The sequence below is a fragment of the Cyanistes caeruleus genome, chromosome 24 (genome assembly GCF_971803275.1).
Source record: "Cyanistes caeruleus chromosome 24, bCyaCae1.hap1.1, whole genome shotgun sequence".
NCBI lineage: Eukaryota > Metazoa > Chordata > Aves > Passeriformes > Paridae > Cyanistes > Cyanistes caeruleus.
Window position 1 is genome coordinate 2,748,208 of NC_141724.1, and position 16,251 is coordinate 2,764,458.

Below are 16,251 nucleotides of genomic sequence, written 5' to 3' on the forward strand. Positions count from 1 at the left end.
GATGATTCCCAGGGAACAGGATGATTCCCGAGGAAGGGGATGATTCCAGGGAATGGGATGATTCCCAGGGAATGGGATGATTCCCAGGGAACAGGAAGATTCCCAAGGAAGGGGATGATTCCCAGGGAAGGGGATGATTCCAGGGAACAGGATGATTCCCAGGGAACAGGAAGATTCCCAGGGAACAGGATGATTCCCAAGAAAGGGGATGATTCCAGGGAATGGGATGATTCCAGGGAACAGGATGATTCCCAAGGAAGGGGATGATTCCCAGGGATGGGGATGCTCCTGAGGGAAGGTGACACTCCCCAAAGCCACCATGGGACACTGGGAATGCCACGCTGCCTCCCAGGGGAGCCTGGCACTGGGTACCCACATCACCACCCCAGAAAGAAAGAGCAGGGAGAAGAGGGGTGTTTGGTTGTGTTGTTCTCGTTATTATTCATTTTTTTTGTGTGTGTGTTTTTGTTTTTTGTTTTTTCTTTTTGGCATGAATACCATCTGTTCACCTGAACTACGGACCTTCTGTCTCTAGAAATCTTTTGGTATCTTCCCATCTGGACGCAAACAAAAGGATGAGGAAAAGAAAAGATGAAAAGCAGAATTCCCCCCCAGCCCCACCACCTGCAGCAGGCTGAGCTCAGGGGCCATGGCGGGATCTGGCCACCATGGGGACCCTCCAGGGCTGGCTTTGATGACCCCCAGGTCCCCTGCAGGTGCTCAGCTTTGCTCCACCAAACCCCTGGCCCAGCTTTGGGGGTGGAATGGGAGGCGCAGGGAGCCTGAAGTGGAACGGGAGCTGTGGCCATCCCTGCTGGCTGGGAGGTGACACCGCTGCAGCCGATGTCCAGCAGCGAGGAGGGAGCTGTGTCCTCACTGCCAGCACTGCTGGGGTAGGCAGCACTGATGGTCAGCACTGCTGGGGTGGGCAGCACTGCTGGGGTGGGCAGCAGTGGTGGTAAGCACTGATGGTCAGCACTGCTGGGGTGGGCAGCACTGCTGGGGTGGGCAGCACTGATGGTCAGCACTGCTGGGGTGGGCAGTACTGGTGGTCAGCACTGCTGGGGTGGGCAGCACTGATGGTCAGCACTGCTGGGGTGGGCAGCACTGCTGGGGTGGGCAGTACTGGTGGTCAGCACTGGTGGTCAGCACTGGTGGTCAGCACTGCTGGACCAGCAGCCCCCCACAGCTGTGGCTCGGGGAGGGTGGGCAAGCCAGGAGGCCGCTCTGCTTGCCAGGCAGAGGTGACAAGGGGACACGGGGTCCCACCACCGTGCTGGCTCGTGTCCATCCCAGCTCCGTGACAAACCCCGCATCCAGCAGAGGATTCAGCCCCGTTTCTGCTGTTTCTTCCCCCAAAGCTGGGTGGAGGCAGCACACGGGCAGGGTCCACGATCCCTCCGTAGTGCAAAACCCAGCGGGGGACTCAGAGGTGACAGCGGGGTCCTGCCATCGCTCCCCGGGGCTCGGGCACCGCGGGGAAGGAAGAGGGGACGGAGGTGCCTTCCCTGCAGGAAGGAAGGAGGGACCATTTCGGACAGGAACAACCAACCTACCATCCTCGTCCACCAGTCACTAACCAAGGGAGGAGGGCAGGACAAGTCCAGCTCTTGGGGTTTTGCTTCTCGTGTCGTGGCGGGGCCAGTCCGTCCCCGGGCAGTGGCAGCGTGAGGGACACGCCAGCAGCAGCAGGTTGGTGTCATTGTCGTTGTCGTCCCAAGGAAAACCTTTTGCTTTGTGGAAGTGCCTTGAAAGGAGCAGGATAACGCCAAGGTCACCTTGGGGAGGTGGGAGCATCGCTCTTGGTCTCCGTCCGGGAGGGTGGGAAGGGTTTGCCCCTCGGTGGGGGAGGAGGAAGGAGTCCTTAGGACAAGTCTTCCACCGGCAGCTCCTCCTCCAGGTCCCTGTCGTCGGGGATCGTCACATTCTGGTTGGTGGTGGCCATCAGCGACACGGGCCTGCTGTCGTCCTCCGCCTCGGCTGGCTCCTCCTTCACGTGCACGGGGTGGCTGTGGGGAGGGGCAGCCTTCAGCCTCGGGGAGCACAGCCCACCACCCAAAACCCCTCCAAGTTTCTGGTCCAGAACACTCCTCACCCTGGGGATGGGAGCAAAACCCTCCTAGCTTTAAGAACAGGAGCCAAAACCCCCCTCACCCTGGTGACAGGAGCCCACAGGCAGCTCCTGGTGGCTGTGGGGAGGGAGAGCCTTCATCCTCGGGGAGCTGATCCCACCACCCAAAACTCCTCCAAGTTCTGATCCAGAAGCCCCCTCACCTTGGAAATGGGAGCCAAAACCTCACCCCAGTGAGAGGAGCCCAAAAGCTGCTCTCAGGCTAGGGGAGATAATCCCATCACCAAAATTCCCTGAATTATTTGCTCCAGAGCCCCCTCGCCTTGGGGACAGGAACCAAAACCCTCCTTGCCCTGAGAATGGGAGCCCACAAGCAGCTTCTGGTGGCTGTGGGGAGGGAGAGCCTTCAGCCTCGGGGAGCTGATCCCATCACCCAAAACTCCCTGAGATTTTGGTCCAGAACCCCCCTCACCCTGGGGATGAGAGCCCACAAGCAGCTCCTGCTGGCTGTGGGGAGAGGGAGCCTTCAGCCTTGGGGAGTGGGTCCCACCACCCAAAACTCCCTGAAATTCTTGGTCCAGAGGACCCCTCACCCTGGTGACAGGAACCCAAACCCCCTCACCCTGGTGACAGGAGCCCAAACCCCCTCACCCTGGTGACAGGAACCCAAACCCCCTCACCTGGTGACAGGAGCCCAAACCCCCTCACCCTGGTGACAGGAACCCAAACCCCCTCACCTGGTGACAGGAACCCAAACCCCCTCACCCTGGTGACAGGAACCCAAACCCCCTCACCTGGTGACAGGAACCCAAACCCCCTCACCCTGGTGACAGGAGCCCCCCAGGTCCTAGTGTGGCAGCCTCCCCCAGCAGCCCTGTGGCCCTGCCCAGGCCAGGCTGACCTGTACTGCTGTGGGGACAGGCGGGGGCTGTTGCTGCCGTTGCTGTTGACCTGCTCCACGGTGCTGCTGACGTCGTCGTGGCCCACGTGCAGCATGGCACTGGCCGAGCTGGTGTTGATCATGGTGGGGCTGTTGAGCAGGGGGAAGCTGCTCTCCGCCAGCGCAGCCTGCGACACGGAGCACGGAGGGGCATGGAATTTGGGTTGGAAGGTCCTTAAATCCCATCTCATCCCACCCCCTGCTGGGGGCAGGGACACCTTTCACTATCCCAGGTTGTTCCAAGCCCTGTCCAGCCTGGCCCTGGACACGTCCAGCTGCTCTGGGAGTCTGTGCCAGGGCCTCTGCCCCATCACAGGGAATGATCTCTTCCATATATCAAACCTAAATTTCCCCTCTTTCAGCTTGAACCCATCCCCCTCGTCCCTCATTTCCTGATGAGATGCAAGACCCCAATGGAGAACAGGACTGTGGAGGGTTCAGTGTCTCCATGTCCCTGTCGGGGCCAGGGCTGAGTCCTTACCTGGTAACTTGCATTAAGTGCTCCGTAACCGAGTCCTGAAATCATATTTTTAACTAAGGTGGGACTCCTGCAGGAAGAGAGAAAGCAGAGGGATGCAGAGCTGAGCATTCCCGGCCTGGGGACCGAGGTGATGGCAGCTCTGGGGCCGTGTCCTGCGGGGAAGGAGCACCCACCCTGTCATCTTTGGTGGCCTTCGCTTTTGGTACTCGTGCTCGTCCACGGTCCACACGGCGCCCTTGACGTTCTCCACGCGCACGAAGCACTTGTGCAGGCTCAGGTTGTGGCGGACGGCGTTCTGCGGGCACACAGGGCATGACCTCGGTGCCATCCCGCTGTCCAGACCCTCCTCTTCCTCGCCATCCTCCTCCCTGCCCAGCCCCACAGCTCCTGGGGGTGTCCTGCCACCCCAAACGCTCCCCAAAGCCCCCTGGGCACTCCCTCACCCCGTGGGCACTGAGGGCGTTGAGTGGTCACGACCCCGCTCGGAGGACCCTGAGGCTGAGGAAGGTGGGGACAGGGTGGGACAAGGGACACCAGCTCCGCTGCCACTCTGGTGATGCTCAGCAAAGCCAGCTCCTCTTCCTTTTTCTTTTTCTTTCCCCCCACCCCTCCCCTCCCGTTTTGGTCCTTTCCCTCCCTTTCTTCTTTACATCGACCATCTTTACATTTCTAAATGTAAAATAAAGAGACACACACGTAGGCAGACAGCGCAGCCCCGAGAGATACCAGCTCCCTTTTCCCCTTCCAACTCCCTGCCATTTGCTACTGCCCCTATTTCATTACCAATTTTAATTTGCCTCTAATTAAATCCTGTGTATTTTTCCGACTCACTTGCTAATCCATGAGGGAGGCAGGAGGCTGGAGTGGAATCTCTCCGAGCTATAATTACAAAGGGCCTAATCACGCCGGGGCTCTGCCTTTGAATAAATTTCCTTGCATTAAGGTTCTCAGATTCTCTGCCTTGCAAATGAGAATGACCCCAATTTCAGGAAGTTGGCCTCGGAGGGTTTTTTTTTTCTCTCCTTTTTTTTTTTATTTCGAGTCCTGATTCGTGATGAGAGACTAATTCGTTACGCTAAAACATTAACAGCAATTTAAAAGGTCGAACGGGGGCTGTATAAACAAAGGAGCCTGGCCAGCACAACAAGGCAAAAGGAGACACAAGGACTGAGCCCCCCCTGCGCCACCAAGTGCCAGAGTGCCCAGAAACTCAGCAAATGGCACCAGCATCACCCCTTTGGCTGGAAATTTGAGGAGAAAAACAAAGCTGGGATCTTCATCCATCCATCCATCCATCCATCCATCCATCCATCCATCCATCCATCCCTGCTCCATCCATCCAATCCTGCTCCATCCATCATCCATCCATCCATCCATCCATCCATCCATCCATCCATCCATCCATCCATCCATCTATGCCATGGTTCCAGGTGACATGGTGACAAGCAGCAGGGACAGGCTCCCCTGAGCCTTTGGCAGAGCCAGCCCTGGGGACACTTTGTAAGCAGCTCCCAGGGTCCCTGGGGAGGGAGATCCAGGCCCAGTCAGAGCTGCTTGATGGGATTTTGGGGGGAAGCCCTGGGCCACAGCAGGACCCTGATTCAGCTGACCCAGCTCCTTGAGGGACACTTGGTGTGGCTAAAGCCAGGCCCAGGTCCCAGCCTGGTGCCACTGCCACCCAAAGGGACACTCTCCATTTGGGCTGTACACCCTGGGCACCCCTTGGCCCCAAGCTCTGCACTGGCATCACCCAGACAGGGGGGTCGGGATGCAGAGAGACATCCCAGGGACCTGGGATTCAAGAGGGATCCCAAGGAGCAGGACAAGCCCTCATCCCCCATTCTGTCCAGCTGCAGGGCTGGGTCCTGTCACCGCCCCTGTCCCCTGTGAGCACACACAGGACATCCCTCCCTCACCAGGCTGGGTCCTGCCCACACTCCCTCCTTCCTTTTGCCCAAACTGAGCCCTGGCTGCAGACAGGAACGTGGCAAAGCCAGAATTTTCCCTGCCCACAGTGTCTGTGTCCCCTCTTTGCCCCAGTGACACCCCCAGAGCCACCGGCGGAGATGGGCCTGGAAAGGCTCAGGTGGGGATAAAACAAATCCCAGCAGGATGTGATCCTGCATCCCTGGAGCCCGGGGTGCCCCATCCCTGTGCTGTTCCCAGGTAACAGAGGAGGTCCCAGGCCAGCCCCCCGATTTGGGACCCCCCATGGCAGAGGGGACACGTCCCCTGCCTCAGCCCGAGGTGGCTTTTGTGTTTCCAGGCAGTGTTTGTTCAGAGCCAGGCCCAGCTGCTCTGTTTGCTTCTCATCTCTCTCCTCTAATGATGTTTGCTCTGCACCCTCCACCCACTGCCTGGGCCCTGCTGGGGTCTCCCCGTGGCTTCCCCACCTTGGTCCCCAGCATTCCTGTCCCATCCCGGGGGGAAGCTACAGGAAATGAGGGAAAAGCCCCAGAAAAGTGGTTTTTCAAGGAGAGGAAATACGTTATTTTTTCCTGTGTATCCCCCTCCTTCAGAAGAAGCCTGGCCTTGGACACTGCAAGTTGTGAAGGGAATTATCCCTCCCCCCCCAGCTCTTTTTAGTCCCCTGCCAGCCCTTTTTGGTGGTAGAACAGGAAAAAATAAAGAATAAAAAAAGGGAAGTAGAAAACTAAGGGATGCCCTTCTCCAACTCTGCCTTTGCTAACACAGGACATGTGGAAACTGAGAAAAAACCCCAAAATATTTATTCATTTCAGCAATAAAAAGGAGGAAAAAAGGCATTTTCACCTGCCATTATCTCATTGCAGAGGGGGAAACTGAGGCCCTGGGAGCAGTGATGGCTGCACTCTGCCCCATTGCTGCCACCCTGCAGCAAACCCATCCCAGGGATTTGCCAAAATGCCTGATATCCACCCAAAAGCTTCCCATGGAAGCAAAGCCTGGATCTGCAGCAGCGACACACGGGGGCCCTGAGCTCCTGGAGAATGGATTCCTCCTCCTCCTCAAGCCTCTCCAAAAGCTCCATCTCACTTGCACCTTGCTGATTTTAATTATTTTTATTTAAACTAGCAGGTTTCCCTCTGCCACTTCACACTCCTTGCTGCCCCGAGCAGGAGGGAGCTGAGCCACCTCTCGGTAAATATGTGCAGCAGGAAACAATAAATAAACAAATCTTCCCTGGTCGAGGCAAGAAGTGAATCACAGAGTCACAGAACTGCTCTTTCCACACCCCCCTGCTCCTCTGAGATAGCTTTTCCCAGCTCTGATTTCTGAAAAAACAAAGAGGGAGCAGCCCCAGCACCCATATGCTGCCCCAAAATTCACTCCAGCAGCCCAGGCTGGTGACAAAACCTCCTCAGTGATAACAACTTTTGCCTGTGAGAGGTGTGGGGGGGACCTGATGGGCACAGACAGCTGCTTGGGGGGAGGCAGAGGGGTTCCCCTGCTGATGGTCCCCCTGCCACCCCCTCTCATCCCCCCTGAGGATCAGGACCTGCATTCCCAGCCCCCACCAAGATCCAGGCACCAGCAGTGTCACCTGCCCCCAGGTTATCATTAACCTTATTTGCTATTTCCAGTCTCTCCCTCCTGCCTCTGCCCTTCTTCTCCAAAGAAAATCCCTGGATTTTACCACACAGCCCTTTGCTGTATCCCACTGCAGGAATGATGCATCCCCACAGCCCAGTGGGGGGCAAAAAAAGCAGGATTTGGTCCTAAAATCACTTCCTGCACTGTTTTAGAGCTGGGCAATGAACTGGTCCTTTAGCACAGGAGCATCTCCTTTCAGCAGCCAGGCCTGGGTGGGATAGGTGAGCCCAAGGTGGGCTGGGGAAAGCCCAAGGTGGGCTGGGGAGAGCCCAAGGTGGGCTGGGGTGAGCCCAAGGTGGATTGGGATGAGCCCAGGGTGGGTTGGGGTGAGCCCAGGGTGGGTTGGGGTGAGCCCAAGGTGGGCTGGGATGAACCCAGGGTGGGCTGGGGTGAGCCCAGCATGGGTTGGGGAGAGCCCAGGGTGCCAGGCAGGGCTGCTCTCACCTTCCAGGTGGCCGTGTTCCTCCGGAAGTAGGCGAACATCCGCGTGAACCAGTTATAGATTTCATTCAACGTTAGCTGCCTGTCGGGGGTCTCCAGGATGGCCTGGGCAGCCAGAGGGGACAAGGCCGTCACTCGCAGGGTTGGACACCCGTCCCGAGGGGCAGAGATGGGGTTCAGCAGGTGAGAGGGCGCTCAGGGAGGGTTTTGGGGTGCAGAGCTGGCTCAGGGAGCCTCTCACCTGCCGGATGAGCGAGGCGTACGTGAAGGGCGGCCGGACGTCGGCGTTTTTGTAAAACTCGTGATTCTGTGCAAGCTCTGCAGGGGGACAACAAAGAGGGGGAGGCTGGAGTGAAGGGACCCACTCTGCCCCTCAGCAGGGCGCTGAGCCCCACCCCGGAGCTCACCTGAAGAGATTGGGGTGCAGAACTTCTCCGAGTTCCTCCTGCGGATGGGCCCCACGTTGTGTAAAGTGGAAGAGCTGATGACGGAGGGGCCCTGCCGCAGGGGGGTGATGGGCGCTGTGGCCGAGGTGGGGGGATGAGGTAAACCGTCGGGAAACGTGTCGGAAGTGCTCTTGGAGAGGGTGGCACTGGAGACCAGGTTCAGCTGCACGGACAGGCAGGGAGGGATGGGGTTGGGAAGGCTGGGAAAGCCCCAGGAACAGCGGTGGCTCCAAAGCAGGCGGGGAGGGGGTGGCAGGGGGGCACCTGATGGGCTTGGAAAGGATGGGAGGCAGCCAGGGGGTGGGGATGCAACTGTGGGATGGGGATGGACCCATGGGATAGGGATGGAACTGTGGGATGGGGATGGAACTGTGGGATGGGGATGGAACTGTGGGATGGGAATTAACCCATGGAATGAGGATGGACCCATGGGATGGGGATGGATAGATGGGATGGGGATGGACCCATGGGATGGGCACGGACCCATGGGATGGGGATGGACCCATGGGATGGGGATGGACCCATGGGATGGGGATGGACCCCTGGGATGGACCCACGGGATGGGGATGGACCCACGGGATGGGGATTAATCCATGGGATGGGAATTAACCGATGGGATGGGGATGGACCCATGGGATGGGGATGGACCCATGGGATGGGGATGGACCCATGGGATGGGGATGGACCCCTGGGCTGCACCCATGGGATGGGGCTGCACCCGCTCCCTGTCAGAGCTGCTGGAGCAGCTGCATTTCCCTCCTGCTCGTGGCAAAAGGGCCCAGGCAGTGCCAGAAGGTGGCCAGGAGGGCACATCCATCCCATGGAGCCCACCCAGGTGACCGTGCACAGGGCAAGGAGGGGACAGCAGCCACTGGGGAGGGGGACATAGAGGGCAGGAAGAGGGACTCACGCTTACAGGCTGGCTGAAAGGCTTTGGCTCTGAAGGTCTCATGTGAAGATGGGCCATCATTGCTTGGAGACGCTCACTCTCCTTGGCCAGCTGGGGGAGGCAGGAAGCAAGAGGGGGATGGTCACATAGTGCCAAAGTCACCATGGAGGTGCCCCCAGCCTGGAGGAGCTGCCACGAGCCCCCAGAGCTGGTCTGGACAGGCAGCAACCCCCAGGGTGCCCCTGCAAGTGCCACCTCCTGCCCCAGTGGGGCTGTGACCCTGTGGGGGCTGCTGCACCCACCATGGGGGGCACAGGGGCTGCTCCAGCTCCCTGTGTGCACTCAGGAGGAAAATCCACAGATTCCCAGAGCCCCCAGGCTGCCACCCACCACAGCCCTGGGTGCTCTGGTCCCCGTGGCCAGTGCCTGCTGTCCCTGTACCCTTTGCCCTCCTGCTGCTCCCCAGCAGCTCCCTGTCCGTCCGTCCGTCCATCCCCCCGTGTTCCCACATCGCTGTAATTGCTCCCCGCTGCTGTTTACTCCCCGCAGTGAGCACAAAGCTGAAATATTCACTCTGGCACCAGGAGAGATTTTGAGCCCGGCGGAGCCGATGGGATCTGACACCCCGCTCCCTTCCCGTCACCTTCCCTTTCCACCGGGACCCCTCAAGCTCGGGGGGTCCCCGCGCTCCAGCCAAGCCCCCTGGCAGAGCTAGGCGAGGAAGGGGTTAAAAGCAGGAGTTTGCCGCAAGTTTGGAGCAGCTCGGCTGCTTTCCTGCTGCCGGTGCTCATTAGAGCTGACAGCTCTCCCCTCGTGATGCAGCCGGCACAGCAGGAGCTCCACGCTCCAAACTTTCTAATTGGTGGCTCCGTGGCAGGTTCCTCTCTGCACACACAGCTCTGCTCTCGCCCTTCAGCTTTTTTTTTTTTTATTATTATTTTATTTTTTTTTCCCTCCTCCCCTTTTCCTTTCCCTCCCCTCTTTAAGCCCCACTAATTGCTTTCAACCTCTGGCTTTGGCGAGCAGGGTGGATGGCAGGGATGGCCTGGGAGGACCCACCCGGGTTTGGCTGTGTCCCCTCATCCCACAGCCCTGTAAATCTCCTAATTTTGGGTAGGGGGTCCCAAGGGTGCTGCACATCTCGTCCTGCTGTGCCCTGGGCCGGTGTCCCCTGTGGTGTCACACTGAGCTCCTGCCAGCCCCAGGTGCTGTCACACCATGGGGGTGACCCCCTGCTCCATCCCATTTTCCAACCCCACCTCATTTCTTCCCCCTTTTATCCCCTCCCTTCTCCATTAACCAAATTATGCAGAGCACGCTGGGGGCTCAGAGAGGCTGGGAAAAGCACTATTTAAAGAGCTGCCTTGCCACAAATAGCACCTCAAACTTGGGCTCCAAAGACCACGTTCAGCCACCAAAATAAGTGGCCTGGTTTCCAAGCAGCCCCATGGCTCCCAGGGAGGTGGCACAGCCCATGTGGGGACAAACCCTCCTGGCAGCACCTCCCTTCCACATCTGTGGCATCTCCTTTTAGCCACGGGGACACTTTGGGATGAGAGGAGAACTTGTCTGAGGGCTTGGTTTGCAGCTGGATGCAGGATTCCTGTTTGGGAAGGGCGTTTAAAACGTCCCTGTCACCCTCTCCTGCATCCAAAAGCACAGGGTGACAAAGAGGTGGCTTTTTGTCCCCATGTTGGGGGCTGGGGTGAAACACCCACCTGTATCTCCAGCTGCTGTACCACTTGCATCTGGACTCGACACTGGGCCGTGCTTCGGTCATCAAGTGCATGTTCTGTGTTGAGGTGTCTGGGGAGAACACGGAGGCTTGGTTAGGCCTGGACGTGCCCAAAACTCAACCCCTCTGTTGGTGCCACACCTTGGATCAGCCCTGACCTGCAAACTGCTCAGCTATGCTCCCAAAGCGGGGTGAGCATGGGGGAAACTGAGGCACGGAGGTGACTGAGCACACCAGGCTGTGGCACCACCCCAAACCCAGGCTGGAGGACACTCAGCCCTACCCGAGGCAGCCCAGGGGTGTTTAGGAGCAGCCTCTGGCAGAGGGAAAGCCCATGGATTTTCCTGGAGCAGGCTGCTGGCAGGAGGTGCCAGGAGGACCTGAGGAGCAGGTTCCCAGGACAAAAGCAGCGTCATGGGAGGCTGCCTTACACGCTCCAAGGAAAGCCCTGAGGGCAGAAGGTGGCATTTCCAGGCTGTTCCCCATGCTGCCACTTTCCTGCCTCGTGTTCACAAGATGCTTTGTTTAGGAAGCACCAGGACCTTTAGTCCTCGATGCCCTCCCTCCTCCTCGGGGAGGGAAAGGGCTCTCAGGGACAGGAGCCAGGGACATCCAGCCCCAAACCCAGCAAAGCAGCAGCCTGGGGACAGAGCCAGCCCCAAGGCCAGGCCCTGTCCTTGCTGGGGTGGGCACAAACCCAGGGGATCCTCACTGGAGGAGAGGGATGGTTTGGAGGAGGACTTTGGGCAGGTGCCACCCTCAGAACAACCCCAAAAGGTGATGCTGGGGGGTCCCAGGGGCTGTGTGCCAGATGCTCCCCAGACTGAGGCTGAGACATCCCAGGAGAAGGCGCCTCAGGAGCCCTGTCCAGGCTGGCTCTGGATGCAGAGGATGGCAGGAGTCTCGCCCAGCTGCCTGTGAGAGCCTTCCAGCCCCAGCATGCACAGACAAGCCAGGGAAGCAAGCCCTGCTGCCAAACCCATCCGTGAGCAAAGCCCCCAGAGCCTCAGCCCTGCTCCTCTCCCTGCACAGCACAGCCAGGGCACGGCTGCTTCTCCAGGGGAAAGAAAGCCATCGGAGCCAAGTGGGAACGGAGCCATTTCCCACTGACCTCACCCTGATCAACCACGGCTCCAAGGCCACAGTGCCCCCTCGCAGCCCAGCACAGACCACCCGAGCTGCTCCATCAGGGGGTGCTCGGAGCAGCTCCGAGCTGCTGCCCACACTCAAGGCAGGGTCCAGGCCCCAGCTGGGCTTGGCCTTTGGGAGCTACGAGTTTTCTGTCTGTCTGTCTGTCCCACACCCCAACACGTGCCCAGGTGTCTTGGTTTAGAAGACACCAGGTCGGGAGGGAAGGGACAGAAACCCTTCCCCAGCGCTGCTGGGAGGCTGCCCTTGTGCCCAGGGGGATGGGAAGATGGGACACAGGGACCCTGGCTGGCACAGCACGGCTCTGCCAGCCCCGTGACCCTTCCCTGCCAACTCCAGCTCCCATCCTGGAGCTTGCTCATCTGCCCCGTGCCACCCAAACATGCCCTGCCAGGCAGGAGGAGACGCCTTATCTGGCTTCACCCCGTGACTCAGAGGCAGAGGAAGGAGGACACAAGAGAGAGTCTGAGTCATCCTCTCATGCCCGGGCTGCCTTCGCACCTCCTCATCCTCCCGGGCAAGGCCTCTGCTCAGCTCCTTCCCTGAGGAAGAGTGGCACAGCCCAAGGGATGTTCCCACCGGAGCCAGCCCAGAGGACAGAGGATGAGTTTGGAAAACCCCAAAACCCGCCGGCCTCGGAGCGCGGTGCTCGCAGAGCAGACAGCCGGGGAGGCGGGGGAAGGAGCCCGCCAGCCCGTCAGCTCCTTCTGATGTCTTTGCTAAAAATCCTGGCTACAAAGAGATCTAATTGCAAATGAACTAATTAAGTAAACCTCTGACGAAGCGTGAAAACAATTTGTTTGACCCTGACGCTAGCAGAGGGCTCTCCGACAGCAGAGTTAATCAGTCAGCGCCGGAGCCCACAAGCGGTGTCAGCGGTGCCATCTGCCATCTGCTGCCTCCCCCCGCGCCCCCCAGCAGGGCTGCCAGCCCCCCTCGCCTGCTGCCGGCGCCTGCCCGGGCTCTGGCCTCCTCCAGATCATTCATTCATCCAGGGTTTGGCTTGGAAGTGCTCATAAAGCTCATAAAGCTCATCCCATTCTACCTTTGTACCTTCCACTGCAAGCCAGCCCGGCCTCGGACACTTCCAAGGATGGGACAACACCAGCAGCAAGCCCTGCTGTGTTTTCTCCTTCTCCATGTGGTCACCCAGCTCTGGGAACACACTTTGGGATGTCTGAACCAATTCCCAAGATCTTCCCCTCCACCAGCTCTGTTCTGTCCCAGGCTGAGTCAGAAAAACCTTCCCCAGAAAGGTGACACTTACTTGACAAACTGCCCCAAGTCCTCACAGAGGGTTTCGCAGCCAGGCCACTTGCACTCTCCGTGGCCGTAGAGCGGGTGGGAGCCGGGGGTCTCTTCATGGGAAGAGCTGCACAAGAGGGAAAAGAGCCTTCAGATGGTGCAGCTGAGATTCTCCAGCATTCCCAGGCATGGGGACAGCCCTGGGACACCCATGGTGATGGCTCCCTGTCCTCTGTGGGTGCAGCTTCTTTCACAGGGTGGGCAGAAACCCCCCACCCCTCCCAGCCCTGCGGGGGATGGATCCCAGCCCCTTCCACCTCTCCAGGAATAAAAACACAAAGTGCCAGGGCCCGACCCGGCTCTACCTGTCCCTTCTCGGCGTGTGCATGGTGCTCTGTCCATTGGGCAGAGGGTGATGGGAAATGGGAGGTGAGACCTTGGCGGCCGAAAACGAGGTAGAGTTGGAGGTGTTGGTGGTGAGGTCAAGACCTTCCTGCTTAATGCTGTCCTCGACGGGCTGGGCGGCCGTGACCTCCTTCCAGAGCTGCTGGAGGTCTGAGGGGCAAACAGCTGTGGCAGAGAGTGACCAAGGTCAGCAGGGACGTGAGGCAGCACCCAGGGCTTCCTCCCTGCTCCCTGACTCCCCAAATCTCACCCAGCACTGGGAAAGCATCACCTGGAGCTGGGCACAGCAAGGGGAGGCTGCAGGACCCCATTGGGAAATCCAAACCAAGGCACCTGCAGCACCCACAGAGCTGCTCCCAGAAGGGAGGAGAGCCTGTTTTCCCAAATCCTGGCACCCCCCTGCCAGAGGAAGAGGTGCCCCAAATCCTGGCACCCCTGTGACAAAGAGGTGCCCCAAATCCTGGCACCCCTGTGACAAAGAGGTGCCCCAAATCCTGGCACCCCTGTGACAAAGAGGTGCCCCAAATTCTGACACCCCTGTGACAAAGAGGTGCCCCAAATCCTGGCACCCCTCTGCCACAGGAACCCTGAGCCCAACCCTGCATGGCTCCGACCGCTGACACCATCACCCCCCAAACTTTGGGGGCATCACAAAACCCAACAGCACAGCCCCTGCCCAGCCCCCCTCAGCCAGAGCTGGGCAAGCTCCGGCCCAGGAGCCCCCCCAGGCCGGGGTCCTTACCTTGGGGCAGGGTCTGCAGGGGCACCGTGCCCTGCCCCGGGGGGAGGCTCACCAGGCCCTGGCGCTGCAGGTTTAACAGGTGCTGCTGCTGGAGCTGCTGCATCTGCAGGAGCTGCTGCTGGAAGGCCAGCTGCTTGTTCCCCAACGGCTGCCGAGACAAAAGGAGGGACAAATCCAAGCCTTATTCCCGGCCTGGCAGGGCAGGCGGGGGCTGGAGGCCGCGGCGAGGGGCGCTGGCAGCGAGGGGTGGCGGCTGTGGGGACACCGCGCTCGGCCGTGCCTCCATCCTGCTGCGGGGCCTGCTCAGCTCCCGGCTCAGCCGGACGGAGGCTTTGATCTATCGGAAGAGGAGGGGAAGGAAAGGGAAAAGGGGAAGGGAAAAATAAAGCGCTGGAAAGAAAGGGAGAGAGAGGAGCTGTGCCGGGAGGGACTGGCAAAGCCCGGCTGGGGGGGTCCCCTCAGGGGAGGCTCAGCTGCGGGGTTGGTGTAAAAAAAGGGGGGGGGGGTCCCAGCAGGCAACAGGCACAGAACCCTCCTGTAAGGCAGAAATTTATCCCTGTTTGTAAAAAATTACAGTTATGAGCCTTTTCTTGGTGAGGGGCTGAAAGTGGTGCAGGGGAGGGGGTGCCCAGTGCCAGCAGCAGTGTCCCCACCCTGGCCACAGGCACCCCCAAGTAGGTGCCTCTCCCCCCACCCCCCCAAAGCTGGCCAGGCTCTGACCGGCATCGCTGGCCCTAAACTAGTTAGGCAGGATGGGTCCCTGGGGAGGCGTCGAGAAATCCATGAGAATTAAGTGAAGGGGAGAGAATTCAATTAGGGCTGGGGACAGGCAGCTGCTAATCCGAGCCGGCAGGGAGAGGGGAGCTGCCCTGGGGCTGCCCGGCCTCATTAGTGGGGCAGGCGGCTCCGTGACCCCGTGAACCCCCCCAAACCCCCCTGTTTGGACAGACGGTGCCGGCGGGGAGCGAGGAGCCGGGCTGGGGGCACATCCCCCCCTCTCGCTGCACTCTGCAGCCCCCCAAAGGATTATTTCCATGTTTGTGCTCTCGCTGAGGAGCACAAGAGCTCTGCAGTCAGGATGTCCTGTTTTGTGAGCATCGTGGGGATTCAGACCCCCCAGGCACTGGGAATTCCGAGGAACTGGTGATCCCTGAGGCTGCATCAACAGGGAACAGCAGACAGACTCTCTGTGGCAATCCCAGCCCATGACTGGCTTTGGGGCAATCCCAGCCCATGACTGAGTTCTTTGGGGTAATCCCAGCCCATGACTGGGTTTGGGGCAATCCCAGCCCATGACTAGGTTTGGGGCAATCCCAGCCCATGACTGGGTTTGGGGCAATCCCAGCCCATGACTGGGTTTGGGGCAATCCCAACCCATGACTGAGTTCTTTGGGGCAATCCCAGCCCATGACTGAGTTTGGGACAATCCCAACCCATGACTGAGTTCTCTGGGGCAATCCCAGCCCATGACTGGGTTTGGGGGCAGCACCCAGGGTCTCACTGGATGCAGGTGCACCCCTGTGGATGCTGTTGATGCTCAGCCTTGGCTTTGTGAATCAGAGGGTGAGGATGGGCTCCAAACCCCTCTCTGCGGCATCAGGCACAACCACATGTCCTGACTAGGGTACAGATGGAGTTCAATTCCAGTTTCTCAGCCTTGGAGAGATGTGTGGACTCTCCCTGTCCTCTCCACCCTTAGGCCACAGCGGAATTGCCTCCCCAGAGTCAGATCTGGATCCTCCCTGGCTCTGTCTCAGCCCTGCACCTCTGAGGCTTAAAGATCAAGGCACAAATCAAAGCAATTCCTGCTCAATGAAGAGAAATCCCTGACTCCTGAGCCACTCCCGAGAGCTCCAGGCCATGGGATCAGCAGGATGGAGGGAAAAGGGCAGGACCAGGCTGCAGCCCGAGGGCTTCAACAGCAGCTTCTCTGTCCCCCAGGGTGTCCCCTCCTGGCGAGGGGAAGCTCTGACACCGTGTGGGACGGACACACTGGCCTCGCCTTGCTTAGAAACAGCAGCTGGGGTGGGAAGGGATGGGATGGGATGGGACACGATGGGATTCTCCTCCTCTTCCCGGTTCCACCACCGCCCTCCCCGAGGGCCTCGGGGCAAGCCCGAGCTCTGCTCTAACA

The 16,251-nt window shown here is 59.4% G+C and overlaps 1 protein-coding gene across 31 annotated transcripts in view; it reads right to left on the reverse strand.

The window, feature by feature from the left end:
* Window positions 1-416: 416 nt before the first annotated feature.
* FOXP4 (forkhead box P4) overlaps window positions 417-16,251 on the reverse strand; it is a 55,362-nt gene continuing 39,527 nt past the window's right edge. For 9 of the 31 annotated variants that reach the window (XM_086861671.1, XM_086861675.1, XM_086861673.1 and 6 more), the window contains 12 exons: window positions 14,118-14,265; window positions 13,336-13,540; window positions 12,993-13,097; window positions 10,560-10,647; window positions 8,869-8,952; window positions 7,914-8,115; window positions 7,748-7,824; window positions 7,510-7,611; window positions 3,666-3,787; window positions 3,493-3,559; window positions 2,973-3,139; window positions 417-2,009 (listed from right to left, as the gene is read on the reverse strand). In XM_086861671.1, the coding sequence (XP_086717797.1) occupies window positions 1,865-2,009; window positions 2,973-3,139; window positions 3,493-3,559; window positions 3,666-3,787; window positions 7,510-7,611; window positions 7,748-7,824; window positions 7,914-8,115; window positions 8,869-8,952; window positions 10,560-10,647; window positions 12,993-13,097; window positions 13,336-13,540; window positions 14,118-14,265 (1,512 nt within the window). In that variant the 3' untranslated portion in view covers window positions 417-1,864. Of the gene's footprint in view, window positions 2,010-2,893; window positions 3,140-3,492; window positions 3,560-3,665; window positions 3,788-7,509; window positions 7,612-7,747; window positions 7,825-7,913; window positions 8,116-8,862; window positions 8,953-10,559; window positions 10,648-12,992; window positions 13,098-13,335; window positions 13,541-14,117; window positions 14,266-16,251 lie in introns of all 31 variants that reach the window. The other 22 variants (XR_015278966.1, XR_015278970.1, XR_015278967.1 and 19 more) reach the window with 6 other exon arrangements.